Source organism: Portunus trituberculatus, chromosome 47, assembly GCF_017591435.1.
Source record: "Portunus trituberculatus isolate SZX2019 chromosome 47, ASM1759143v1, whole genome shotgun sequence".
NCBI classification, from domain to species: domain Eukaryota; kingdom Metazoa; phylum Arthropoda; class Malacostraca; order Decapoda; family Portunidae; genus Portunus; species Portunus trituberculatus.
The window spans coordinates 28,522,605-28,550,148 of record NC_059301.1 but is presented as its reverse complement, the minus strand read 5'-3'; the positions used below and the strand labels follow the sequence as shown (position 1 = coordinate 28,550,148).

The window sequence follows — 27,544 nt, the reverse complement described above, 5'->3', positions numbered from 1 at the left end:
ACAACCTGGCGAGGCGGTTCGTGATGAAACGTGAACTTAACCAGAAATATGTGCACTTATGTTCTGACAAAGTTCCCATGACAAAGTTTTTGTTTGGGGACGATGTGTCACAATCAGCTAAACAGATTGAGGACATGGAGAAGCTGCGCACCAAGATCACTCCCAAGAAGAGTACTTTTGCATGGAAGTCTTCCAGTGGCAGGCCCAGGAGCTTCTGGGGTAGGTCCTCTTTTCGGAGCCATGCCACTCGGTTCCAGCCCTCGCCACGCAGCGGTGGGGTTACCGTGGGGGCCAGCGGCAGTTCTTGGCACGTCAGGACACGGAGCCAAAACGCCAAAGGTCGGGGTCACCAGAGGCCCCGACCGTGAGTGAGGTTAGTACCCCTTTGTAGCAGGCAGGTTACATTACTTTGTACATGAGTGGCAGGCTGTTACAAGTGACCCAGTTATCTTGGACATGGTGCAGCATTGTCACCTAGATATTAATGTTGATGATGTTAGACACTTATTTTCTCGGGAATTAACATATAAATTCAGGTTAGAAGAACAAGCTCTGGTTGATGAGGAGATCAGGAAACTTTTGGACCTTCATGTTATTGTTCCTACACAGAGGATGGCAGAACAAATTATTTCCCCCATTTTTTTGAGACCGAAAAAAGATGGTGGGTATAGGATGGTGTTAAACTTAAAGGAGCTTAACAAACATATTCCATACAAGCACTTTAAGATGGATAACTTTGAACAAGCCATAAGATTGATTAATGCAGGGGACTACCTAGCTTCAGTAGACCTTAGACATGCATATTACACTGTAAAGATTGCAGAGGAACAACAAAAAATTTTGTGTTTTCAGTGGAGGAACAATATTTACCAATTTACTTGTCTGCCTAACGGTATTTCTGAAGGGCCTAGAATTTTCACAAAATTAATGAAACCAGTATTTGCTGCATTGAGAGGAATGGGCTACTCTATCACCAGTTTCATTGATGACACACTGATTTGTAATAAGTCTAAAGCTGGATGTATTGCTTGTGTAACTGATACTATTGACTTGTTGCACAGATTGGGATTTTGTATTAATGTACCAAAGTCAGTGTTGCAGCCCACTCAGTCAATTGAATATTTGGGGAACATCATTGACACTAATTCTATGACTGTTTCTTTACCGGAACGACGGATTCTGAAACTCACTCAAGCTTGTCAGAAACTTAAGAACAAAAGTCATGACAAGATTAGAGAAGTGGCTAGGGTTACAGGTCTTTTGGTTGCTGCCTTTCCAGCAGTGGAATTGGGAAAATTGCACTACAGACAATTAGAGGCAGCTAAAATTGCGGCTTTACAGTGTGCTCAAGGTAATTTTGACAGTTGCATGAAAATTACAGAGGGTATGCGGACAGACCTTCAATGGTGGCTCGAAAACACATCAACACAGGTTAGGAGAATTTTTCGTCCTGGTACTGATATTGACATTTACACTGATGCTTCCAACACAGGTTGGGGGGGACACGTGAATGCTCAGTCTATTTCTGGTACTTGGTCTCTAGCTGAAAGATTATTGCACATTAATGTTTTGGAGCTCAAAGCTATTTTGTTGGTGTTGCAAGGTTTTACACCACTTCTTTCAGGGAAACACATTAAAGTTTATTGTGATAACACCACTGCAATGACCTATGTGAATGAAATGGGTGGTACTAAATCTCTCACTTGCAATGACATTGCTATCCAGATCTGGGATTGGTGCCTCACTTCCAATGCTTGGATCACTTGTTCACATATTCCGGGCAAGGAAAACACTTTGGCAGACATGGCCTCGCGCTTGGTGAACGACAGGCATGAATGGAAGCTTGATCCACGTATTTTCCAACAATTGTGTAAAGTGTTTGGTACACCAACTATTGATTTGTTTGCCTCTAGGATAAATAACCAGGTACCTTCATATTGCTCATGGAGACCAGACCCAGGGCAATGCATGTGGATGCATTCTCTTTAAATTGGGCAAGATTCAAACTTTCTTACATTTTTCCTCCATTTTCGCTAATTGCTAGATGCCTGCAGAAGTTGAAAGCCGAAGGAGCCAGAGTGTGGATGGTTGTTCCCCTGTGGCAGTCCCAACCATGGATGGGCACGTTGCTCGGGATGCTCATCGATTACCCGCGCCTCATATCGCAGAAAACTGCGGTGCTTGTACACCCATCATCAGGGGAAGATCACCCGATCATGCGCAACACACATCTGATGGCGTGCCTTCTGTCAGGGAGCACTTACGAGCACGCGGAGTTTCTGAGGACGGTGCAAACATCATCTTGGCTTCTTGGAAACCAGGCACCGAGAAACAATACCGCCCGCACCTTAAGCGCTGGGCACAATTTTGTGTTAGAGGGAACGTTAGTGCCTGTAATCCCACTGTCGCGGACATTATAAATTTTTTGTCTGAAACTTTTAACAGGAATGTGGGTTATGAAACACTCAATACGGCCAGAAGTGCTCTCTCCTCTTTGGGCATTGTGGTGGATGGCTGTAGAGCGGGTAACCACCCTTTGGTCATCAGGTTCATGAGGGGTGTATTTAATTTGCGTCCACCCATACCTAGATACACTGCAACATGGGACGTTCAACCAGTCCTGCGGAATTGAAATCCATGTACCCCTTGCATACTCTAACCCTTAGGGATTTAACTTTAAAACTGGTTATGCTGATGGCTCTAACCCAGGCTGCACGTGTACAAACTTTACATCTGTTAGTTACCACTGGCATTAGCATAGGAGAGGACTTTATTTCAGTTCGGTTACGGGGTCACATTAAGCAGTGTAGGCCCTCCTTTAATATTCGTTCAATTAAATTTCAAGCTTATTCCAGGGACACTAGTTTATGTGTTTGCGATACCTTACAGCATTACCTCGCAAGAACGGCGGAGATCAGACGGGACCTTTCCCGAGAGGATGCTGGACTTCTCCTCAGCTACGTCAGACCACACAAGTCGGTCACTAAGGACACCATTGCCCGTTGGGTTAAGGCGATGCTTAAAAGATCAGGTGTTGACACTACTACATTTACTGCTGGTAGTGTTAGGTCAGCGGCAGTGTCAAAGGCAAAGGCTATGTCAGTGCCTATTACTACTATTATGGCCAAAGCCGGCTGGACTCGGGCCAGTACTTTTGCTAAGTTTTATGACAAGCAAATTGTCCCACAACTAGATTCATTTCAGGAGGCTGTACTTGTGTAAATTATTGTAATATTGTTCCATTTCTTTGGGTTATTAATGGTTTGGAGATATGAGCATAGCGTGAGATTCACTGCCATTATGCACAGGTTTGCATAGGGGACTGAAAACTAGAAGCTTTGGTTTTTTCTACATTATGTGATATGTTGGTTTAAGTTTCTACTGTTCTGACATTTATGTAATATGTGAATCTTCAACTTTTGCTCAATGAAGTTTCAGGTTGTGAAATTGTGTTTTTGGACCCTTTTGTCCACTTTTTCTTGGGGACATTTATTATGGCACGACACCCACATGGCTTCAAAGCCTCATGGGAAATGCTCCACGTGGCAGAGGGTGATTTGACAGTAAAATTAAGAAGTATACGAGACTTACCTCTGGTTGGTTGAAGTATGCTTAGAATTTTATGAGTCAAATCACCCCTGCCGTCGTGGAGATTTCACATGCCCTCCTCTTCCGCCCTGTTTTATCTTGATGTACAAGGCTTGTACTTTTGATCAGTTTGTTATTTAGTGTCATGTGGGTGTTCGTGGCTACAAAGTCTGACAGCTACTGAGCGACAGCGACATCTCATGTGAAATCTCCACGACGGCAGGGGTGATTTGACTCATAAAATTCTAAGCATACTTCAACTAACCAGAGGTAAGTCTCGTATACTTCCTGCTCCTCCACCCACACAAAGTTCACACAGCTTACTTGTATATAAGACAGCAGAGGTAATAACTGGCCCTTTTCTTAGATGGCGTACACGGTGCCACCCGGCATGGAATACATGGCACAGCTTGACCAGGTGCTGGTGAAGCAAGTGGTTGAGGTGTTTGAATGTAAGTAGTCTGCTTTTGCTTGTCTCTTGGGAACATAGCTAAAAAAAAAAAAAACAGTTTTTTTTTTTTTTTTTTTTTTTTTACAACATTTATCATACAAGTTTTACTATACTCTAAGGTCAGGTTGCTGAAATTTCTCTAAGGTGATGGCTCCAATTGAAAAATCATCATTCATTCCTGCCTTTATACAAATATGTTGATTTCTGCTTTAGTGACTTTTTTTTTGAGAATTTCATCCTTGCAAAACAGGACTACCTCTTATGTTGAGAAGTATATGAATAATTGACCTTCAGTCAAGTCCCTGGAGCAAGAACAGCACATTCTCAGACTAACAGTAGGTCCAGAACAGTGTGGTAAAGCTAGATCCCTCACATCAAAAACATTAGTGCAAGTGTAGTATGATGCCATTGTTGCATGATAGCCATGGAAAAACAATTAAATAGCATCTGTTGGGAGTTTATTTATATTTTTTATCAATATATATTGGACATTTCAAAAAAAAATTATGAATTAGATTTTTTCATAAGTCAGTCTGTATGTCATATTTTGTATTCCTTAAAAATGGAAAATAATTTGAAGGTCTTAGCTTTGTTAAATTTTTCATATATGTTAGCTTAAAAGATCTCATACTTTACAGTACACCATTTTCTCTTTTTGATATTATTTTTTTGCATTTTTAGGGTATACAGTAACTATACTTGATCTATGAGGTGTATCACAGTAAAGGTGAATGCCTTAATGTTAATTTATTAAATTCACTTACAGTGCTCTCAGGATGTGAGATGAATAACAAGTATGTTTTGAAGAACTCAATGGGACAAGAATTCTTAACTGCAAGGGAAGACACAGACTGCTGCACCCGTCAGTGTTGTGGGCCCATTCGACCTTTTGAAATGGGTTTCTTTGACAGCCAAGAGCGAGAAGTGATGCGCTTATCACGCCCCTTGGCATGTGGTGCCTGGTGCTGCCCTTGCTCCATGATGGTGAGTGGTGCCACACTTTCAAGAATTTTCCTGTGTTGTAATATAAAAACTTCCAGCTATATTCATATCTCTTGATTGTTTTCATCCAGCATCCAAAGTACAGTAAAGGTCTGTTTATGCAAACGCTGATAATCCAAATTTCCTAATAGTCCAAACTTTTGAAGGTGGAGTGAAAAAGAAAATTATGGCCAAAATTAGTTATTTGTGCAAATTCAAACCAGGCACCAGGTGCACCCTAGCAGTGAGGGGTGGAGGTAGATGCTTTTTACTGATGCTCGCGTACCAACTGAGTCCATAACAATAGACAGTGCACTAGTGTAATGAATTTCTATAAATAAATGTGTTGTTTGAATTACATGCAAGCATCGTATGTTATCCTCAGGATTATAGATGCATGCATGTGAAGGATCGCTTTGTGGTTTATTGTGAGTGGTGGGATGTATTAATGTTAGTGATTAGCATTTGTGGGGAGAGTGTTTGTTTATTTATTAATAGCTATTTTAACCCCTTCAGTACTAGGATGCATTTTTAACCATGAGTTTTGGGTATGATTAGATGATTTTATTGACATTAGGAAGGGTTTATGAATGTCAGAAGATTAATGGCCAGTCTCCACTATTTCAGCCTTCCACACAAGCTTCTGAAGCTGTATAAAATCACTAAATAGTAACCAAAATGAATATGAAAACATGTCATGGTACAGAAGGTATTAAGTCTGTTTGTGGTGCAAAGGCTTGAATTCTGTTTAAGGAATGTTTGTAAGAAATTAGAGGCTGTGTCTTGGTTTGGATGTGTGCATGTGAATGTAATTCCGTCTGCATAAGAAACTATGATTCATTTTCAGTTTCACTCAACCAATGATTATCTTGTGTGTCTTATGTTTTTCTGGTGAGGCATGTAGTGACCTGTAACCTAACTTAACCTTAACCTAATTATAAAAAAAAATGAGGGCAAAAAAAACCCTACTACATGAAGCAAATCAATGTAGCAAATTGTTGGCAACACGGCACATCAATAACATGGTGACAGCCACCACCACTGCTGCTGCCGTCAAAAGAGCAATTTTTTTTTATTTTCAAATATTTTTGATGTGATTTTGTTGATTTCCAACCTCTTCTGCAATGCACATAACTTGACTTAATGCTCCCTCACCCAAAAAACCTAATTTCCCTCAAGAAGTTGGCTGATGAGAGGTAGATATAAGATAAAATGCCATAACTTGAAAATTACCTACAGTATTATCAGCAACTTATGTAGATTATCAATCAATTCACTACTTGTCTCACCAGAGAAACATAAGCAACATGAGAAAATTGTTGGATGTGTGAAACCAAAAATTGTCCAAAGTTATATGCAGGTCCTGGTATGGTAGTCCCCTGCATGTTGGATTAATGGACTTTTACTGTACCATAATATATTTCTTCTAACACTGTACTTTGATGCATTCTTTCCTTCAGTATACTTTATATTTCCTTCTCCAGGTTTGTTGTCTTTTGGGGTCCTCATATCTGTACCTTGTTCTATTACTTTAATCTCTTAGCATTCCCAAAGTAGATATGGCTCTGTTGATTGAGGGGGACCTGAAGAGGTAATATTCTGATTTTCCTTGGAATATAACTGCTGTGTCAGAGATCTATTTCTGTGTGCTGAGCACGTAACAGGTGATAGTTTCTGGTGCGGAGGTGTATACATTCTTTACTCTTTCTTTTGACTTAAACCTTCCATACTTAGTTCAAAACAGCTTGTTCACATGTTATACATGATAGGAAGGTGGCCTACAAAGAGTACTTCAGTCTTCCATTACCTGAATCTCATGTACTTTATATTTATGCCTAAAATCTTGCAAAGTCTCTTCTCTAACTATACTAGAACTCATCCGTAGCTACCCACAAGGTGTGGCTCCTCTTGGGTGCGACGTTGCCACTGCTATACCAGTACCTTCTTCAAAGAAAACGGAGTGATGATCGTTCTCTACTTCATTAAAAGAAGTCAGAAGAGACCCAAATACCTATGCAGCTATATAGTACATTAAATGCAATAAAGATTCTGGTTATATACATGAAAATAAGACAAGTAATTTACATGTTTGTCAAATAAGTGCACATACGAGTAGAAACACAGAGTAATATATTGAGTGGTTCCTTGCTTGAGTCAAAGGTAAGAGTGTTGCCCGATTTGCTTTCTCTTGCAAGAAATATCTATTAAGGCGGAATATGAATTCCTTGGTCTGGCTGCGCAAGACAGTGTATGATGGGCAAGCGTCAGGGGGTCCTTCCATGGTAGTGACCAGAGAAGAAGTGAAGCGACACGTGCATGGCGACCTGACTCACCCCCCCAACCTCCCCGGGAAATTCCACCTGGGTCATTAGTGGCAACGTCGCCTGACCTGATATGATACATCACCGTCCATGTATATGAACTAGCTTAATTTATTTTCGTATATGACAATTATTTATATCATCTACCACTTAATTAAGGTTTCTGAATGTTCTGAGAATGTTATTTTTTTATAATGCTATGACTACAGGACAGTGAGTAGTTTGTTTTTATTGGAGATTTGGCATAGTCTCACGGCAGACATGGCCAACGCCCTATGGGTAGGTACGGATGGGTTCTAGTATAGCTAAAAATTTTCATTAATGAAAGTGTCAAAATCTTTCAAAATTTAGACTTCCATGACTTCTGACATCTTGCTAAAGAAGTTAATAACCTTGCTTCTCTGTAACTTTTCCTCCTTTATTTTAACCTGTTGGCACCACTGCCTTTCAGCAATTTCTAAAGTTGAACTCTTCATTCAAACCTTTGCTAAAAACTTTACCTTGGATGATTCAATGGTTGTTTTTCCATGTTTTCTATGTTTTGACTACTTCATACTACCCATTAAGATCTTTTGCAGTGATATTTTCCTTGCTCTTGCTAGCCTAAACCATCAGAAAGATTATGAACTGATAAGGTCTCTTCTATTATTCTTTGTAACTGAAAGGGTATCTCTGTGCTTGTATCTTGCTTAGCCCAACTTTTTTCAGTTTTCTCTATCAACATCTATCTTTTGTTCTTGTTGGATGTTTTCTTTCTGTCAACTGATATATACTCACCACTCAAAAAAGTTGCCCAAAAAAAGTTAGTGGTTGTATTTCCTAAGTTATTCGTAATTAGTAAATTTCAATGCATGCATAACATAATTCAACCTCCCTACGTACTTTGCATTCATATAAAATAATTTATGATTACTATTCTTACAAAGTCTCCAGACAGTAATAAATGCAGTGTCATTTTTCCATCACGTGATTGCTTGGCCAACTCTTTCACCCATTTTTACTTCTTGTCATCTCACACCACTATTACCTAAGTACTTACCAATGATAGGTGATAAATTTTTTTTTTTATGGAATTGGCATGCTTATTTTTGTAAGAATAAAATTTAGCTCTTTGTCATTTATGCTTTTCTTCATGCATTTTCATCAGTATACTATAAAATCAATCTGCAGATCATGATAAATCAAAGTCAATAGCCATCTAAATTAATGTTTTATCATGTGCACTTGTAAAATCTAATTCTAGCGACATTTCATAATAAAGTCACTAGAAAAAGTGACAAATATTAGAAAAAGAAAAAAGGTCCACTGGAACTGCTGTTTCCCTAAAAGATTTGAAAAATTTAGCCAAAAGCCTGGGACAGATGTCTTGATACTTCTCTCTTAAAAGAAGTTAAGTCATAGGAAGATGGAAACAGAAGCAGGTAGGGAGTTCCAGAGTTTACCAGTGAAAGGTATGAATGATTGAGAATACTGTTTAACTCTTGTATTAGAGGATTGGACAGAATAGGGATAAGAGGAAGAAGAAAGCCTTGTGCAGTGAGGCTGCAGGCTTGCAGTTAACAAGATCAATAGAGCAGTTAGCATGAAAATAGCAATAAAAATAGAAAAGGATACAACATTTCAGTGGTGAGAAAGAGGCTGAAGACAGTCAGTCAGAGGAGGGGAGTTGATGAGATGAACAGTTTTTTATTCCACCCTATCTAATAAAGCTGTATGAGTGAACCTCTCCCCCCCACAAACATGCAAAGAGTACTCCATACAAGGACAGATAAGGCCCTTGTACAGAGTTAGCAATTGGAGAGGCAAGAAAAACTGGTGAAGATGCTGCAGAACACCTAACTTTATAAAACCTGTTTTAGCAAGAGATGAGATATGAAGTTCCCAGTTAAGATTATGAGTAAAGGACAGACCGAGAATATTCAGTATGGAAGAGGGAGACAGTCAAGAGTCATTGAAGAAGAGGGGGATAGTTGTCCGGAAAGTTGTGTTGAGTTGATAGATGGAGGAATTGAATATTTGAGGCATTGAAAACTACCAAGTTTTCTCTGCCCCAATCAGAAATCTTAGAGATCAGAAGTCCGGCATTCTGTGGCATCCCTGCATGATCTGTTGACTTCTTGAAGGGTTGGTTGTCTCTGAAAGGATGTGGAAAGATGTAGGGTGGTATTATCAGCATAGTAGTGGATAGGGTAAGAAGTTTTGGTTAAGGTCATTAATGAATAATAAAAAAAGGGTGGTTGGTGGATAGGGTAAGAAGTTTTGGTTAAGGTCATTAATGAATAATAAAAAAAGGGTAGTTGATGGGACAGAGGTCTGAGGAACACCGCTGTTAATAGGTTTAGGTGAACAGTGGCCATCTTCCACAGCTGCAATAGAATGGTCGGAAAGGAAACTTGAGATAAAGTTGCAGAAAGAAGGATAGAAACCATAGAAGGGCAGTTTTGAAATCAGAGCTTTGTGCCAGACTCTATCAAAAGCTTTTGATATGTCTAATGCAACAGCAAAAGTTTCATTAAAATCTCTAAAAAAAAGGGGATGACCAGGACTCATCAAGGAACACCAGAAGATCACCAGTAGAGCAACCTTGATGGAACTCATGCTGGTGATCAGATACAAGATTGTGAAGTGACAGATGTTTGAGAATCTTCCTATTCAGGATAGATTAAAAACTTTAGACAGGCAAGAGATTAAAGCTATAGGATGGTAGTTTGAGGGATTAGAATGGTCACCCATTTTAGGAACAGGCAGAATGTAGGCAAACTTCCAGCAAGAAGGAAAGGTAGAAGTTGATAGGCATAGTTGAAAGAGTTTGGCCAGGCAAGGTGCAAGCATGGAAACACAGTTTTTGAGAACAATAGAAGGGACCCCATCAGGTTCATAAGCCTTGCGAGGGCTTAGGCCAGAGAGGGCATCAAAAACATCATTGTGAAGAATTTTGATTGAAGACATGAAATAGTCAGAGGGAGGAGAAGAGGGAGGGACAAGCCCAAAATCATCCAATGTGGAATTTTTAGCAAAGGTTTGAGAGAAGAGTTCAGCTTTAGAGACAAATGAGATGGCAATGGTGCCATCAGGATGAAATAAAAGAGGGAAAGATGAAGTAAAGTTATTGGAGATGTTTTTGGCCAGATGCCAGAAGTCATGAGAGGAGTTAGAGTTTGAAAGATTTTGACATTTGTTATTTGTGAAGAAGTGTTTGGCAAGTTGAAGAACAGACTTTGTATGATTCTGGACAGAAATATAAAGTGCATGAGATTCAGGAGATGGAAGGCTCAAGTGGGCAGCCTCTCTATCATGTATAGCACGAGAACAGGCTGTGTTAAACCAAGGTTTAGAAGGTTTAGGTTGTAAAAAAGAATGAGGAATGTACACCTCCATACCAGACACTATCACCTCCGTTATGTGTTCAGCACACAGAGATAGGTCTCTGACACAGAAACAGTAATCATTCCAGGGAAAATCAGCATAATACCTCCTCAGGTCCTCCCATTTGACAGAGGTAAAGCATCAGAGGCACCTCCACTTTGGGGATCCTGAGCAGGGATTGGAAAAATAGGACAAGGTACGGAAATGAGATTGTGATCAGAGGAACCCAACGGAAAAGATAGGGTAGCAGCTTAAGCTGAAGGATTAGAGGTGAGGAAAACGTCAAGAATGTTGGGCATATCTCCAAGACAGTAAGGGATATGAGTGGGGTATTGCATTAGTTGCTCTAGGTCATGGAGGATAGCAAAATTTACGAGTTTTTGTCATAATTTGCATATTCTACTCTTTGAACACCATAGAAAGCCAGCCAACTATTAAAATATTGCCAGTAGTGGAGTTCATAGGTAGCTGGCAGCATTTAACTACAGTGGAGGCTCAGTACTCGAACTCAATTAATTCCAAATGGCTGTTTGAGTATCATAAAGTTTGACTACTGATACCTATAAATCAGGTACAGGCAACCCTCACTTAACGAAGGTTCACACAATGAAATTTTGCTACAATGAAGGTTTCATTTTACTACCGTCTCCATGTTTAACGAACACCAAACTCGCTTTAATGAAGTTTTACCCAGGTAATTTTTTCCAAGTTTGAAAGCCCCACCATATCTCACAAGCCGACAGGCTTTTGAATACACTAGCGCCTCTCGTGGACAACACGCACACCACTCACTCCCCCTGTTCAAAACAATAACAGCGTCAGCAGCAGCTCGTCTTCCCTCGCTCAACTTACCACCAAAACGTCCTGCAATGTTGCCTTGCGTTGCTAAGAAGACCAGGAAGTCTCTTACTCTCGAAGTGAAGCTGGATATTATTCACAGACATGAGAGAGGCAAGAAAACTAATAGCATTGCTCACCACCATGGCTTGTCACAATCTACTGTCTCTACTATTTTCAAGTCGGCAGACTCTATTAAGAAGGCTGGTGAGACTGTATCTCCCTTGCAAGCTAAAAGAACCACCAGAACTTGTGACTCTGCAATGGATAAAATGGAAACCCTTGTGGAAATGTGGTACATAAGTTTTGTATATGATACAATGATGCGCCCTTTGTTTACATTCCACAGGTTGCCGGTTAGTGTCTTTCCCGTTTCACTCTCCTTCCCTTCATAAATTTAAGATTAATCAACATAATAAAGTTACGTACATACATACATTAGTGTACATTATAATGACTTAAATTAAACTGCCTAAATGTTTAACTTCATAATTTTTACTTTCATTAAACCTTTCACTGTACTATGATGCACTCTCGCTTTGTTTACTCTCAATGGAAGTTCAAGTCATGGGTTAAACTTTTTATAATTGGTTCGCTTAATGAAGTTTCGCTTAACGAAGAGTTTTTAGGAACGTAACCACTTCGTTAAGCGGGGGTTGCCTGTAATTTGTTTTAACCTTAGCAAAACCTGAAGTTTTCAAAAATTTCAATGTAATTTTTTTTATAATTTTGATTTGTACATACTGTAAGTGAAGGCTGGTGATGGATAACATAGAAGATGAGGGGAGAAAGATGGAGAGGAGGAAGGAGGTTATACGTCAGAGGACGAGTGCACTGGTATCCGATATACTGGATTACCAGTATTTTAGTTTCAATATTGTTGGTATTACCAGTATCAGAATGGGATAACTGGTGGTGGTGGGGAGGGAGAGACCAAAGTTTTGTTTATGTGCAATTACGAGATATTTTCACCACTAATAAGCCTCTTTGGTGCCATTGTAAGTTTCTAAATGAAAAATTGTAGACTGAGTGCAGGAGAATGTGATTCTCAGGACTGTGGTAGGAAAACTGATGGGGAGGAGGGAGGGAGAGGCCAGGAGCCTTTGTTTTGTAACCATGTGTGCAGACATTCTACTACTAGGTATTTTTTCGAGTATTAAGTCGAACTTTTGCATTTGAGTATTCAAAAGTTTGACAATTAAGACATTTGAGCATTGAATCTCCACTGTATCTGTGGCAGTAATCAGAGCAGTCCTTAGTTTTCCACTATTATAACAGGGGGTAGGTGGGCAAACACAGGAACCAGGCTTGGAGTAATGGTGTCGGCAATAGGATCAGCGACAGGGCAAGGTAGGCAGTTGGTGGTGTGGGGTGGTCAGAGCTGCTGCGAGTTAGTGGTTCTTCTCGTTCTGCTGCCTCTCAACCTCTGCTTTTATTCCTCACCTCTGCTCAAGCTCATACGAAACACCAATGCTTCACTCGCACACTCTTTCCCAAATACCATTACAATGATTTAAAAATATAGCTCAACATACATACATTCTTATGAACGAATACAGACACACTCCCCCCCCTGATATACTAATCACAAAGTTCACACACTACTCGTGGTATTCTAACTCTTGGCGACCGTCTCAGTAATACACTCTCGGCTGGCTCTTGCTCTTCCTCTTCTCTGTGCTGTGTCAACCTCGTCACCCGTGTCAGCTTGGCTCTGTAGCTCAACAAGTAGCTCCTCGTCACCACTCCTGGTAGCGGTTATCTCAGCCACTGGTTGGTGTGATGTGACGCAGTGAAGATCTTTGACATGATGGGCTGCCCCATCAACCTCAACAGCCTAGTCAGAGATAAAATTGCTGACTACATTTTTTATAGCGTTCATCACACCGAGCATTTGGCGGCTTCACCCATACCTCTTCCCCCACCTGGTAGCAGCAGTTCACCTCTAGCTGTCCATCCTCACAGGGATCCACCCCATGAACCCTGAGAGGATATCGATACAGCATGTTGGCGGAGACAGTCGATGGCATGCAGTCATCCTGAGGCCTCACATTGTATAGATACACCACCTCTTCTATGGAACAGCCCTTCCTCGCTGCAATGACCTTCACGATGCGATGACACCTTTCAATAATGCCATTTCCAGATGGCACATGGGCGCATCGGAAATGGAGGCGCATACACCACTGTGTTGCAAACTTCTTAAACAACTTGCTGTGGAAGGTGGTATCATTGTCAGCTCTATTGGAGCCCCACATTCATAAAACATTGCTTCCATCTTTCTTATGATGTTTGCACTGGTCTGTAATCTGAGCCGCAGCCAGATAGCAAACCGTGATGGCCCACAATCGATGAGAGTCAGGTAGTGTCATCCATTGAAGTGTGTGATGTCCATGCCCACTCACTGCCATGCTTCTCCTACATCCAGGGAACCTTTCCTCCACTTAACAGGTGCTGGGTCGATGGATTGGCACATTTTACAGTTTGTGACGATGGCATGTACTTGTCTTCGGGTAACAGCAGGAAAGGATCTCTTGACAAAGTAGAGTATTCGCTTCACCCCTGGATGGCCTGCGGGATGACGAAGTTCAACAATCTCACCATCACTTGGGACAATGCTGGCAACACACACAACTTTCCTTTCTCCAGGGCAGGTGGTGGGTGGCTTAAGCCAGCACTGAGGCACGTGGGTCAGGCTGTCAGTTTTGTTGTTTGAAGAAGGTATGAGGATGACAGACAGCTTTAGGTCACACTCATCTATCAACGACAATACAATCCCTACTCTCCTTTGCATGAACATTTCACTTGCAGCCTTGGTCTTCAGCCTGCTTTTTCCTGAGAGAGCATCTGATATCTAGCTGTGCACTGTCGAGGAGTTGGTTAGCAGCTCCACCTTCTTGACACTCCAGACCAGTGCAAGATCCAGAGCCTTTATCACCACATCAGTTCGGCCATGTTGATGTGAGACGAGTCATCCTTACGCAGCCAGCTGGCATCTTCAACAACATGTCTGTTCATCTCTACCACGACACTGAGCACCAGCGAGCTAGCGTCCACCCACACCTTCACCTCATCTGTGGCATTCCACCATCCATGCACGGGGTCACTCGTCTTCACCAAGCTCGTAGTTTCTTGTAGTAGTCTGCTTAACTCTTCATCGCAGATGACCTGATTCCAGCTTTCTGTGAGGAGATTACCGTATTTGACGGCATATAAGACGCACTTTTTTTTTCCAAAATTTTGGTTCATAAAATCACCCTGCATCTTATACGTGAAGTTGAGACCTCCCATGGGCTCCTGAGACACACTAACCCAGCTTACGATCAGTGTTTCTACCTAACCTAAACTCCACGCATCATTATTTTATTGCTTGTATTATTATTATTATTAACAGTATTATTGCCGTTACTTTAAAAACAAATTATCATATTATGACTGAGTCTTTAAAAACAAATTATCACAAAAATGAAAGCAATCTATCTTAATCCATGAGGCCGTGAGTCTTGTTTATAAGCATCAGCCCATCTGAAGAACCCCGCTCTACATGCCATCTGTTGGCAAGAAACAAAACTACGGAATATAATCCATCTAATTAACGTCTATTCCATCTAGATTTTTGTTCCTTCTTGCTTTTATTCATCTATTTTATGTCTATTCTATTACATCTATTACCAATCTATTCAATGCTTATTACATTTACCGTATGTACTGTTCGTGACCATTGGGGATTTGGTATCACTGCTGGTAAGGTTGTGAATTGTTTTGATTTTTTGGTAACATTGGAACACCCTCCCCATCATCATGGCAGTAGCTGGGAAAAGACTGAGCTACACGACTTCTTACAAATTAAGAGTTGTAGAATATGCCAAGGAGAATGGGAATGAGCAGCAGCAAGAGCTTTTGGGCCACCACCTTTTTTTTTTTTTTTTTTTTTTTTTTTTTTTTTATGGAAAAAAGGCTTTTTTTTTTAGTGTTCAGTGTTTATTGCTGTTGTGATGCTTTGCATGCCTGTAATGTGCTGTGAGACTGCTTTCAAGAATATATGCTTAAATACATTAAAAACATTTTTTCCTGAATCTGACCTGCTAAAATTGGGGTGCGTCTTATACGCCACTGCGTGCTATGTGCCGTCAAATACAGTAGCTCTTTTGATGAAAGCTCACACCACTCGAAGCCAGCCACACTCAGGGTAGTGTTCTACCAACTTGCCACAGTAAGAAAACACCTCTTGCCACGTTAGATGAGCTGGAGCGTTGCTTAGCTCGTTATCCCTCCTCCAAACGAGCCCATCCTGCTCCCCCCCACACTCTTAAGTCTAATACTCTAGCTCTGTCAGCCAAGCATTCGGGTGGTTTGCTTGTCAGCCCAAAGTTGCTGAGATGTTGTTCCACTTGCCTGGCCTCAATGATGTATTCGTTTATGAAAATATCATCGATATAGGCTGATGTTCCCTTCCTCACAATTGAATCTTGAGTGAGGACACAGTTCAAAATGGCCTTCATCACAAGTGGGGCGATTTTTAAACCGAAGCCCAGTCACATCAGGCAATACCTTTCACCTTTGAATTTTACCGTCTGGTATGGCCATAAAGAGTCGTCAATCTTGATCTGCAGGTAGGCTTTAGCCAAGTCTATCACAGACACGTTTTCACCTTGCTTGCGACACTCCCGCAGTTTGTCAGGACACTCATCCATGTCAGCTGTGTAGGCGCATATGTGGGTGTTGAGCTCTCTAAAATCCATTACTAGCCTCACTTTTCCTTATTCAGCTGGATGACCACCATTAGAGGGATAAGTCCCTTAGCAGGCCCATATTTAGCTCGTACGGAAGAAGCCAGCCAGTCTTAATCCACCTCTCCAGTTCTTCCTTGTAAGGGCCATGCACTCCATCATGCACAGTATAAGTCTCCACTTGGTTGTACAGAACGTCTGGCTCCCTGCCTTCTGCCCACTTCCAGGCCGCTATCCATGACTTCGTGCTGGGATCAAAAGTAGCACTAAAGTCCCTCTCATTAATCCCCACCACCATATCTGTAGCAGCACAGATCGTCTTTTCTACCCCACCAAAAGTCATGATGCCCTGAGCATCAACTGTGACACCACCGAGCACCTTGATTCCATCCATTCCGAGGATGAAGATGAATCCAAGAGGTTTTGAGGCAACAACACTCACACTGATGTTGGCAGAGGGCTCACCACTCACTTAAAGGCACACCGTCCCTTTTCCCTCACATTTCCACTCTTCACAACTTATAGTGACCATGTTGACGCCACCCTCTTTCCATGCTTTGCAGCACGACACATGCGCTATACTCCTGGAACAGCCGGTATCCACTAGCACACGACGCTGAACACCATCCACTCTCACCACAGCACTAGGTAGCACCTCACTCACAGACTGCCAGGAGAAGAGGGTGGCACTGATTCCCTCTCCCGCGCTCATTTCCCGAGCAAGCAGAAGCGATGTGACCGGGGCCTTCGCACTTGAAGCATCTCAGACGTCGCCGAGTGTGGCTCCAGCCACCATGCACTGCTCCTCTATGATGAGCCAAACAATCCCTAGCAAGATGATTTGGACCCTGCATTCAAAGCATAGGTTACTGGCAGCAGCTGGTGAGAACCTGGCTTAAGGACACGCCACACTGAGGCATGCCGCTGCTGGCTGACATGGGCCGTCATCCCTGATCACCGTCCTTGCCCATGCCAAAATCTGCTCCAGCTCAAGCGACTCCATGTGCGACCCAGCCCTCAGTAGCTGGCAGACATCCTCTGGTAATCCAGCAACAAAGGCACAAGCAAGAGCCTTGTCATTTATACCACCAAACAGTGATGAGAGGTGCTGCAGCTCTGCCAAGTACACGTCCAGTGATTCTCCAGTCAGCAATTTCCTGCCAGTAAACTGTTCGTAAATAATGAAGGGATTGACAGCAAAGGCTGCCAGCAGTGCCTCTTTTTTCTTCTTAGTGGATTTCTGGGCCTCCTCAGACAGCTGCAGGTACACAGCAAAGGCACCACCAGTCAGGCAAACAGGGATGGTGCTCACCACATCCTTGACGTCTTGGAGTTTGCACACTAGCTCCAACTTTCAAGCCACTCAACAACAGACTGAGTGGCACTGCCATTGTATTCAGGAATCAGCTTCAGATCAAAGTAGCTTTCCCCAATACTGCCTAGATAGCTTGTGGCAGTAATCAGAGCAGTCCTTAGCTTTCCACTTTATTATAACAGGGGTTAGGTGGGCAAACACAGGAACCAGGCTTGGAGTAATGGTGTTGGCAACAGAATCAGCGATAGGGCGAGGTAGGCGGTTGGTGGTGTGGGGCGGTCAGAGCTGTGGCTGAAGTACTGGTTCTTTTCACTCTGCTGTCTCTCAACCTCTCCTTTCATTCCACACCTCCGCTCAAGCTCATACGAAACACTAATGCTTCACTCACACACTCTCCCCCAAATACCATTACAATTCCTTATGAATGAAAACAGACACAGTATCATTGATATAAAGTTGCCAGATGCCACTCATGAAAATAAAACCTATTTTGTTAGCTTTTAAGTGTACATAAGAGAGTGCTGCCCAGCTCTTTGTTTGATTGAAAGATTATATATTGAAGTGAATGCATTGTGATTTCTTGAACAACTCAAGAAATTAAGAAAATAACAAAAACGAAAAAGTGGCAACTTTATATGAGTAGACCGTACATTAAGCTCATGTTAGTATAAGCTTTTGATCAATCGTCAATGGGAAGATTCTTAAACATTCATTATTTCATAATTTTCTATCTCATTGCTAGTATGAATTTTGGTGAAACTTTTGCTGTTGCTTTAGACATAGCAAAAACTTTTGATAGAATTTTGCATGAAGCTTTGATTTTCAAACTACCCTCATGTGGCTTTTTTCCTTTTCTGTGTAACTTCATCTTAGTTTTCCTCTTTGACCTTTTTTTTTTTTTTTTTTTTTTTTTTTTTTTTTTTTAGAGGTCCAACCCTTTAGGAAGTAAACAGTTCATGCTGGGAAGTCACAAAATGCTTGATTTCAGGTCTCTCTTAAATTTTTTATTGGAACAAAGCAAAAAATCAGTACCTCTATTTATCAACTTAACACAAATTTCCAGACAACTATGTCTTCTTCTTTGATTCTTAACTGACCCCCTCTTGTACTCTGAACATCCTTAGTATGTTCATTAGTTATATCCTAACCTGAACTGGAAATTTAACATCTTATCTCTAGTTAGAAGCTAAAACATCTTCTATGAAGTAGGTTCTGAGTCAGCTGCACCAGTTGTTTTTTCATCTGCCCAGCTGCTTACTCTGTACATCTGTCTGTCTTATTGGTCCTTGTATATAGTATGCTTCACATGTATAGGGGTGTTCCATTAATATTAATTTTTTTTAACAGGTTGAAATCAAAAGCATTTTTCTTTAACTCTTCTTTAACCGACTGTCTTCACTCTTTTTTCTTCACTGCAATGTTGCAGCTTTTACTATCTTCTACTGCTCTTCTGATCTTGTTACTGTATGCCTCTCATCCCTTTGAAGCCTCTCTACTTACTTTTCTCTCACTCCTACTCCATCAACCTCTGCCAATACTCACAATCTTTCATCTCTTTTTCTGTTAAACTTTGGAATTCCCCCCATGGATCTATATTTCCACCTTCATATGACTTGAACTCTTTCAAGATCTTAATTTTTTTGTTTTTCTTGGTATCTCGTGGATTGGCACCTCTTTTATTGTTTTTTGTAGCCCTTGGATAGTCCTTCTCCTACATGAAAAATATTAATTTTCATTTGATCATCTTTATCTCTGTTTCAACATCACTGCCCAGACCTTGCCAGGATGTAACATGAAAGAGAGAGAGAGAGAGAGAGAGAGAGAGAGAGAGAGAGAGAATGTGCAGTGTTTGATAAATGTAACAATTTCCAAAAATTCATCAATCAAGTTTTTTATTTTAACCACCTTAGGAATCCATATGTTCCTCACACAAGTGAAAGTGAAAATTTTATCTATATTTACTGAAGTTTTATCTCTGATATTTCTAAATACTGTATTATGTATAAAAAGTGTGCCATGTACAAAACTTCCTATTTACTGGTATCCACATTATAATATTTGTACTTACTCTTTATATCTAAGATTGCAAGAATATAAATATGTAAACTTTGACACTTACCTTTTAAAGGAAAATTTTTATCTTATAAGTGAATTTGTTGCATCATTTTTTTCTCCTTTGTCAGAGCATTGAGATATCCAGTCCACCTGGAACAGTTATAGGCAGTGTCCACCAGGAATGGAGCATGTGCACCCCACTGGCTGGCAAGTTCACTGTCAGGAATGTTGGTGGTGATGTGGTGCTTAGAATTGAGGGACCTGTGTGTGCCATCAGCTGTGGGAGTGATGTTGAGTTTAAGGTAATTACTGATGAGAAGGTGTATGGTAAATCATGTTAGATATAATACTAGTGAGCTGGAAAAAAAACAACAACTGAGATAGTTGTGTCCAATAAGGACTTGATGATGGAAAACTAATGTGCTGAGAGAGAAGATGTTAATCATAGTAATTTACTTTGGTTGTTGTTCATAGGTGATGAGTGAGGACAGTTCTGTGCAAGTTGGAGTAATCACCAAGCAGTGGAGAGGGCTTTGTCAGGAAGCCTTTACTGATGCTGATAGCTTTGGCCTCACCTTTCCCATAGACATGGACGTGCGCACAAAGACTCTCCTTCTTGGTGCGCTTTTCCTCATTGTAAGTTTGTTTTATTCTGTAATGATGTGCAGACTTTGTACTTCATAGTATCAATGTTTAATTTGTACTGATGTGTAGATATGAAAATTTGAATATTTTAAAAACATATAAACATCCTAAATATTCCTATTATTGTTTCCAGGATTTCATGTACTTTGAGAGAGCCAAGAACAATTAGATATACGTGTATAACAGATGTCCATCTCTCACTGTACTGTGACCAAGTGGCAGTACTAAGGCTGATGCTTGGATGCAGTGACTTGGCTGATGTGTGACTCATAGTATGGAATAGATGATCTATTGCACAGTGATAAAATCAGTTCACCTAAATTAATTATAAATACATGTAATAAGTTTGTAGAGCTTGTTGATGATAATGTTTGAACAAATACCTCAAGTTTAATCTAAGTTGAGGTGTTTTCTATTCACTGTGACCTGTTTAAGATCACTGGTCTGGCCATGCAGCCCTTGTTCTGTTTACATTGTTACAACACAAATGTCTCTTTTCAGTAACTTCCTCACCTGGGATAGTTCTTCCCAGACCTTTACTCCCACAGTCTGGTACAGGACTTTAAACTTTACCTACAGTGACCTGTAACCTCCTGTAGCCTTCTGTATCAGTCATAACCCAGGCCCACTTTTATGATTGCTTGAGGTTGCCAACCTGTTTATCCCATCAACAAGGAAGGAATCTAAATATCACATGAAGCACCATTAAGCCACTTTCACATGGAGTGGATGATGCTTGTGTTTGCACCTAAATGCAGACGCACTCGCCTCTGCATGTCTTTTCACAAGTAATGAATTTAATCTAGCCACCACCCACACACCTCAACATATTATGTATTTATTATGAAGTAGAGAAGAAGACTATTTGTACACTTACCATAGTTGTTTTTATCTGCCTCTGATAAACTCTTAAGTCTACAGCATTCTATGGTGCGTGTTCGGGATTTGTAATCTTCTCGTGATTTGTCCCACAGAACTGGCCTCTCTTTCACAATTATCAAAATTCCTTTTCATAATAAATACAAAGGGACAGTCATGCATGGTCAGTTACCTTGAAATCCAATCGGTTACTGAATGAGTTTCCTCTAGAGAAGTGTACTGGTTGTTGGGCTGCCTGTGATGTGTGAAGACCAGCAATAGACACTGTCCCCCATAACAATATGTGGATACAGACCCCACTTGTGATCCAAGGGGTGCCCATGATGTATTTCAATCACACATGGGTGATTACTCGCAATGGGTGATGCCCGTGTTTTGTGAATGATTACATTGAAAACATCAGTAATTAGTTTAGGCGTATCCGTATTTATGTGTGGATGCAAGTATTGCCTATGCCATGTGAAAGAGAGCTTAGCTGGAAAGAAACAATTAATCATGTTCTAGGAGGAGAACATACATACCACTTGTATTTGTAAGGTTGTGAAATTATATGAACTACCACTCTTATGAACAACAAAGGACAAACCACCCACATCCACATCACTTTACAAACCTCTAGTTAATAGTGGCATTTGCAGTCTTCTGGATGACAAGACCAGCACCCTAACCCTGCTAGAATCAGGAAGACAACAAGCAACACTGCATAACTTGTAATTAATATATTCTGGCCCCTAAGCTTAACCATGCTTTGAGACCAGTAGCATTTAACATAGAATACACAAACAAACAAACCCAACGCCATGCCAAAGTCAGCCACATGCTCAGCGGTCCACTCAGTGACCCCTGGTTGCCTTAGTGTTGTTTTACCTCACACTAATGAGTCCCAGCTTCTTAATCTCTTGTATTTGTGCTTAACTGGTTCTCATGTGGTCTGAGAGAGCTTTTTGTTATCCTTGACAGGGACCTACTGACATAGTCAAAATATATTAATAGTTACTCAACTTGGTCCACTGACTCCAAAGCATCCTGCCTTTCTGACATCTGTACCAGGACTAAGCTAAGAAACACCAGCTCACTCCAATCTGTGGATAGGAGGAGGGGAAGTGGGATAGCTCACCCCTCTTGCATTTCATAAAAAGAACAACTTTGCAAAAAAATCCTGAGCCTCTGCCCCACTATCCTACAACACGGTGTATGAGTTTCAAAATTAAATGATAATTGAAAGGAAGTGAATTTGATTAATGAGTGATAACTTCTTACAGCACTGTAATCTACTAATCATACTATAAGCACATGGCTAAACATCTCCCAGGCTCCCTCCCCTATGTGCTCTTGGCTGCATGTCAGTGAGGCTACATGAGGCAATAGACTTTTTCCTGGTTTCTTTCTAATTCTTGAATAAACAAAACTCTTCACTTAACAACATCTTTACTTTGATCCTAGTGATATGGATCTTGGTGTGGGTTATAACAGACAACACTTGCTGAAGCTGCTGGCAGAGCCCATTTTAACAGTTGAGCAGTCTTTACTGGGGAATTATTTAAGGGAGTATACTCCAACAAAACAGCTGATATATCTGTGAAGAGAATGGATGGTAAGGAAAAGGAATATAATAACTTTTGTTGAAAATAGTATTGCTCTACTTTTTAAGTGCCTCAGTAATGGTATCAGTAGTGTCAGCACATGACCAGGCTAATCTCACTCTATATCTGAAAATTTTTTTCATTTTACTATTCTGTACTTCATTACAGTGAATACTTTTATCTTGTTATTCGTGAAGAGAGCCTTGTGCTGCTTGGGTAGGCATGTGGTTGGGACTCTCCGTTGGCCTTCTTAGCCTAACATCCTCAGGAAATATAGGTTATAGTTCTCATTGATACTTCCTTAGAGCATAGTGCCAAGCATCAGCAATCTACCAGTTGTGACAGCTGATAGCAACTTGTTTGTGTTGTTACAAATTGTTTTGATCAGTAAGGTCTGTGAGCATTTTTTTTTTACTCTGAGAGAATGCATATCAGATCCAGAACATGTTTTTTGTCTTGTTGACAGTTTTTCATTGACGCATTCCCCTAATGGAGTCTAATAGTTTTGTGGGCCTGTTATCATAGTGATTTTGAAATCATGAGGTCTCATATGATTGATACAGACATTTTATTATGTATTTCTACTTCTCTTACTAGATAATATTGTTTTCACAGAATTATTTTTCTGAAGATGCCAGTGCTGAATGTCCTCCAGTCAACAGACCCATTCTAAAGATGGGTTCACATGTGACAATTTGTGACTTTTTTTTTTTACGTACATAGAGTTTGCAACTCACAATCGGTGCCTAGCGACTGCAGAAAGCAGTTGCAAATCAAGACCAACCTGTTGGTCTTGCTAGTAGATTTGCGACTTTATTTACGTCGTGACATCATTGACTAAGTTTTGAAAATGTGGTCTCTAGAGATAGAGAAGAAGAGGGAAAAAGAACACATCTGGAACCCTAGAAATGAATTATACAATAAAAAATGCTTGTGCAAATCATTTGATGAAATAGCTGCCACTCTACAAGAGCTGTTTCTCTCAATGCAGGGTATTGTTGGAGATGAGGATTGAAGACTTGTCAGAATTTAATTTGATCGCAATTGTGTAGTCTTCTTAAGATTAACAATTTTCTTATGAGAAATGTAGACTAATTTAGAGTGTGGTAGACACTCCTTTCTTTCCTTCTACTTAGCCAGGGACATATCCACAGGTATTTTCTTTTCTGTTGCCTCTTCCGATATGCCAAAAGAAGAGCAACCACAGCTTCAGCATCATCAATGGAGGAAGACTTCTTGGTGGGTAACTGTTTGTTTACATTCACTTCCCGCCAAGATGTCAAGTAGTCAATACTTTCCAGCCACTACGTCTGATACTTTCCAACTAGAAAGGATGAGTCAGAAACTCTATGTACGTAAAAAGCAGTCGCAAATTGTCACATGTGAACCTACCTTGAGTAACAATATGTATACTATTATTTCACTTGACATTTTCTTTTAGTGTTCTGGTATGAATGATGTGAGAACCTGATGATTCATCTATGTTTAATCTTACTTTGTAAAATTTAGAACATAATTGTGAACAGTTGTGACTCTATCAAATCAAATTCATTTCTTGATACTTATTTTGACCTTAATCTCTACTGGATAGTTTTATCAAAATATATGGGAAAGGTTTTGACTTTTCTTTTGTGTAGCCAGTTCATATTTTCTTTATCTTAATGCCTGCAATGATTGAGGTCATCTTTAATGAGCTCTTAAAAATCTAAAAAAAAACAAGAACAAAAAAAATGGTTATGTAGGATCCATGCACCATCTTTAACAACAATTTGTTTATGTAGTTTCATATTAATTTTATGAATTAGTTTTCTTTATGAGTGATTTGTCTGGATCTCATTGCTCTAGTTGTCTTTTTCTGCAAACATGTACGTATTCTATATGTAAAACCAAGTTTGTTGACACTGCAATCTTAACATTTTATGAAGCATTTATGGCGTAAGTGTTTCTTATTGATGCATGGTTTGTATTAATCTGAATTGATTGTTATTCTGCATCTTTGAGTGTATGGTCTTAGAGGTTGTTCCTAGATGTTTGTAATACTATAAGAAGCATTTTAGATATGTAGATTGACTTAGAATATTTTAAAGATTTCTGACCAAAAATATGAATGTACAGATTTTTATTCTTGAAGAAATTTTGACATGTTTAAGTGTTAGCTGAAAACTTTTCGGGGTGCCTTTGTTTTTTAAACAGAAAAATCACTCTAGTCTGACTCTTATAACATGGTTATGTATTTTTTTGTTTTGCTGAGCATCAGTCATACAAAAGAACTTGTATGCTATTTAGTTTTAATTGATCATATGTTATTGAATATTCCATTATATTTTCTTTAGTGCAAATTATTTTAGTATTTGAACTAGTACCAGTCACAGGTTTGTTAACTTCTTGCAAAATTCATAATTATTAATTGTGTTAACGTTTGTACTGCATTGCATAGGGAACAAAGAGGCCACAAAATTATTATGGTCCTGATGTCAAAGGACTGTCCTTGCATTGTTCAGGAAAGTGACTCAAACCCCCAACCAACTGCAGGCTATTCATGCCTAAAGAATTATTTCACTTTCAGATCAATATTTTTATTCTGGGGTGCCAAAGTTGGACATAAGATGGTGGCAGTCAATAGTGAGATCCTTTTTTGAGTACATAATAGATATGGTGTAATGGTATAAGGTGTAATCTTTTTATATGTCAATGAGCAGTAATTGCCCACATTCTTAAAAAAAGCATCAAAGAAAAGAAAAACTTTGATAACATATGAAGTTTATATTTATGGCATAGAGGAAGATCACAAAATAGTATTAAGATTTAACAATTGTCAATGTGCAGAGCCCATAGTCTTTGTAGTACTTATGATCTACCCTAGCCAATTGTCATAGCTAACAATTTGTGACAGTGAGTCTCGTGGCCATCAAAAGTCATGTAACTTATCTAAAGGTGGGTTCACACTTGCCAATTTGCTATTGAAATTTACGTAGGTAGAGTTTCTGACTCATCCCTTCTAATTGGGAAGTGTCACACGTAGTGCCTAGAAAGTATCGGCTAGTTTGCCCCTTGGCAGGAAGTGAATGTAAACAAACCCTACCAAAATGTCTTCCTCCAGTGATGATGATGAAGCTGTGGTTGTCTTCTTTTGACATACCAGAAGAGTCAACAGAAAAAAAATGCCTGTGAATATGTCCCTGGCTAAGTAGAAGGAAAGAAAGGAGTATCTACCACACTATAAATTAACCTACATTTCTCATAAGAAAATTAAGTTAATCTTAGAAGACTATGGACAATTGCGATCAAATTAAATCCTGACAAGTCTTCAATCCTCACTTCCAACAACACCCTACATTGATGGAAACATTTCTTGTAGAGTGGCAGCTATTTCATTGACTGATGATTTGCTTAAGCTTTTTTATACCATTTAATGAATTTCTGGGGTCCCTGATGTGTTCTTTTTCTTTCACCAACTCTAACATTTTCTTCTCTGTATCTGGAGACCTAATTTTCAAAGCTTACTCCGTGATGTCATGATGTAAATGAAGTCACAAATTGACTGACAAAACCAACTTAAGTCATTGTCTTGTTTTGCAACTGCTTTCTCCAGTCACTAGGCACTGATTTTGAGTCGGAAGCTCTACATACTTAACATTTCAGTTGCAAATTGACGTGTGAACCTGCCTTAAGTCATTGTCTGTTGGTAAAATATACATTCACAATTTTTCAACTTTAAATTTTTGCATCAAAGAACATTATGTATGCATTGAGGTATGATATGAGGTATGATCTGTAGAGGAATGGCTGGCTGGAAGATCTGCACATAACCATGGATGGGTAAATAACATACATACACAGTTTAAAATGATGTTTTGTATGGTTGCTACAGTGCGTGATATATTTTGAATAAGTAGTAATATCTTTCAAACAAGCTGCCATCTATATGGTCTAAGATTCTTGTTCAGTATTGTGGTGTTCTGTGAAAATGTGAACGTACTTAATTTAGTTTTGAAGAGCAGATGTTTGGATATGTTAAAAGATGTGGCATGCAAAGATAATAGGTGATAACTTTAATAAATTAGTCCACATATTTTATCTTGTTTTTTTTTTATTTATTCCTTATTCATATCCATTTGTATCCATATATGAAATTATATTTGCATTTATATATGTGAGACAGTGTGTATTTACCTAGTTGTATTGTACAGGGTTCAAGCGTGGATCATAGTGTCGTCTCCATGTCTCCATTTATCCAATTTTTCCTTTAAGTTTTGCGCATTATGTGCTGTAACAGCTTCACTCAATGCATTCCACTTCACCATTTTATGTGGAAAACTGTATTTTCCAGTATCCTTCACACACTGCCTCATCCTGATCTTCTTTACATATCCTCTTGTCCTTCTATCTTCTGTCACCAGCACCAGGTCTTCCTTGTCTATCTTTTCAATGCCATTGATTATCTTGTACATTTTTATTAGGTTTCCTTGTTCTCTTCTATCTTGTAAGGTTGTCAGTCCTATTTCCTTCAGCCTTTCCTCATATGTTAAGTCCTTTAATTGCAGCACCATCTTTGTAGCAGTCTTCTGTATCTGTTCTAATCTTCTTCTTGTATCTTTTTTAAGAGCTTGGAGACCACACCACAGCTGCATATTCCAGCTTTGGACATATCTTGCTTATGATCATTTTTTTCATCGTATCTTTGTCCCTGAATTGAAATGCCACTCTTATATTAGTCAACATTTTGTATCTTGCTTTCCGGGTTCAGATTTTCCTGTATAATCACTCCCAGATCTTTTTCCTCTTTAGTCTTC

At 39.8% G+C, this 27,544-nt stretch overlaps 1 protein-coding gene across 5 annotated transcripts in view; it reads left to right on the top strand.

Annotated features, from left to right (window-relative positions):
- The window catches only part of LOC123520844 (phospholipid scramblase 1-like), a 71,712-nt gene extending 44,886 nt beyond the window's left edge, over nucleotides 1-26,826 (top strand). For 3 of the 5 annotated variants that reach the window (XM_045283480.1, XM_045283485.1, XM_045283481.1), the window contains exons 2-6: nucleotides 3,956-4,040; nucleotides 4,806-5,023; nucleotides 19,773-19,946; nucleotides 20,119-20,280; nucleotides 20,423-26,826. In XM_045283480.1, the coding sequence (XP_045139415.1) occupies nucleotides 3,956-4,040; nucleotides 4,806-5,023; nucleotides 19,773-19,946; nucleotides 20,119-20,280; nucleotides 20,423-20,458 (675 nt within the window). In that variant the 3' untranslated portion in view covers nucleotides 20,459-26,826. Of the gene's footprint in view, nucleotides 1-3,717; nucleotides 3,859-3,955; nucleotides 4,041-4,805; nucleotides 5,024-19,772; nucleotides 19,947-20,118; nucleotides 20,281-20,422 lie in introns of all 5 variants that reach the window. The other 2 variants (XM_045283482.1, XM_045283484.1) reach the window with 2 other exon arrangements.
- Nucleotides 26,827-27,544: the final 718 nt, after the last annotated feature.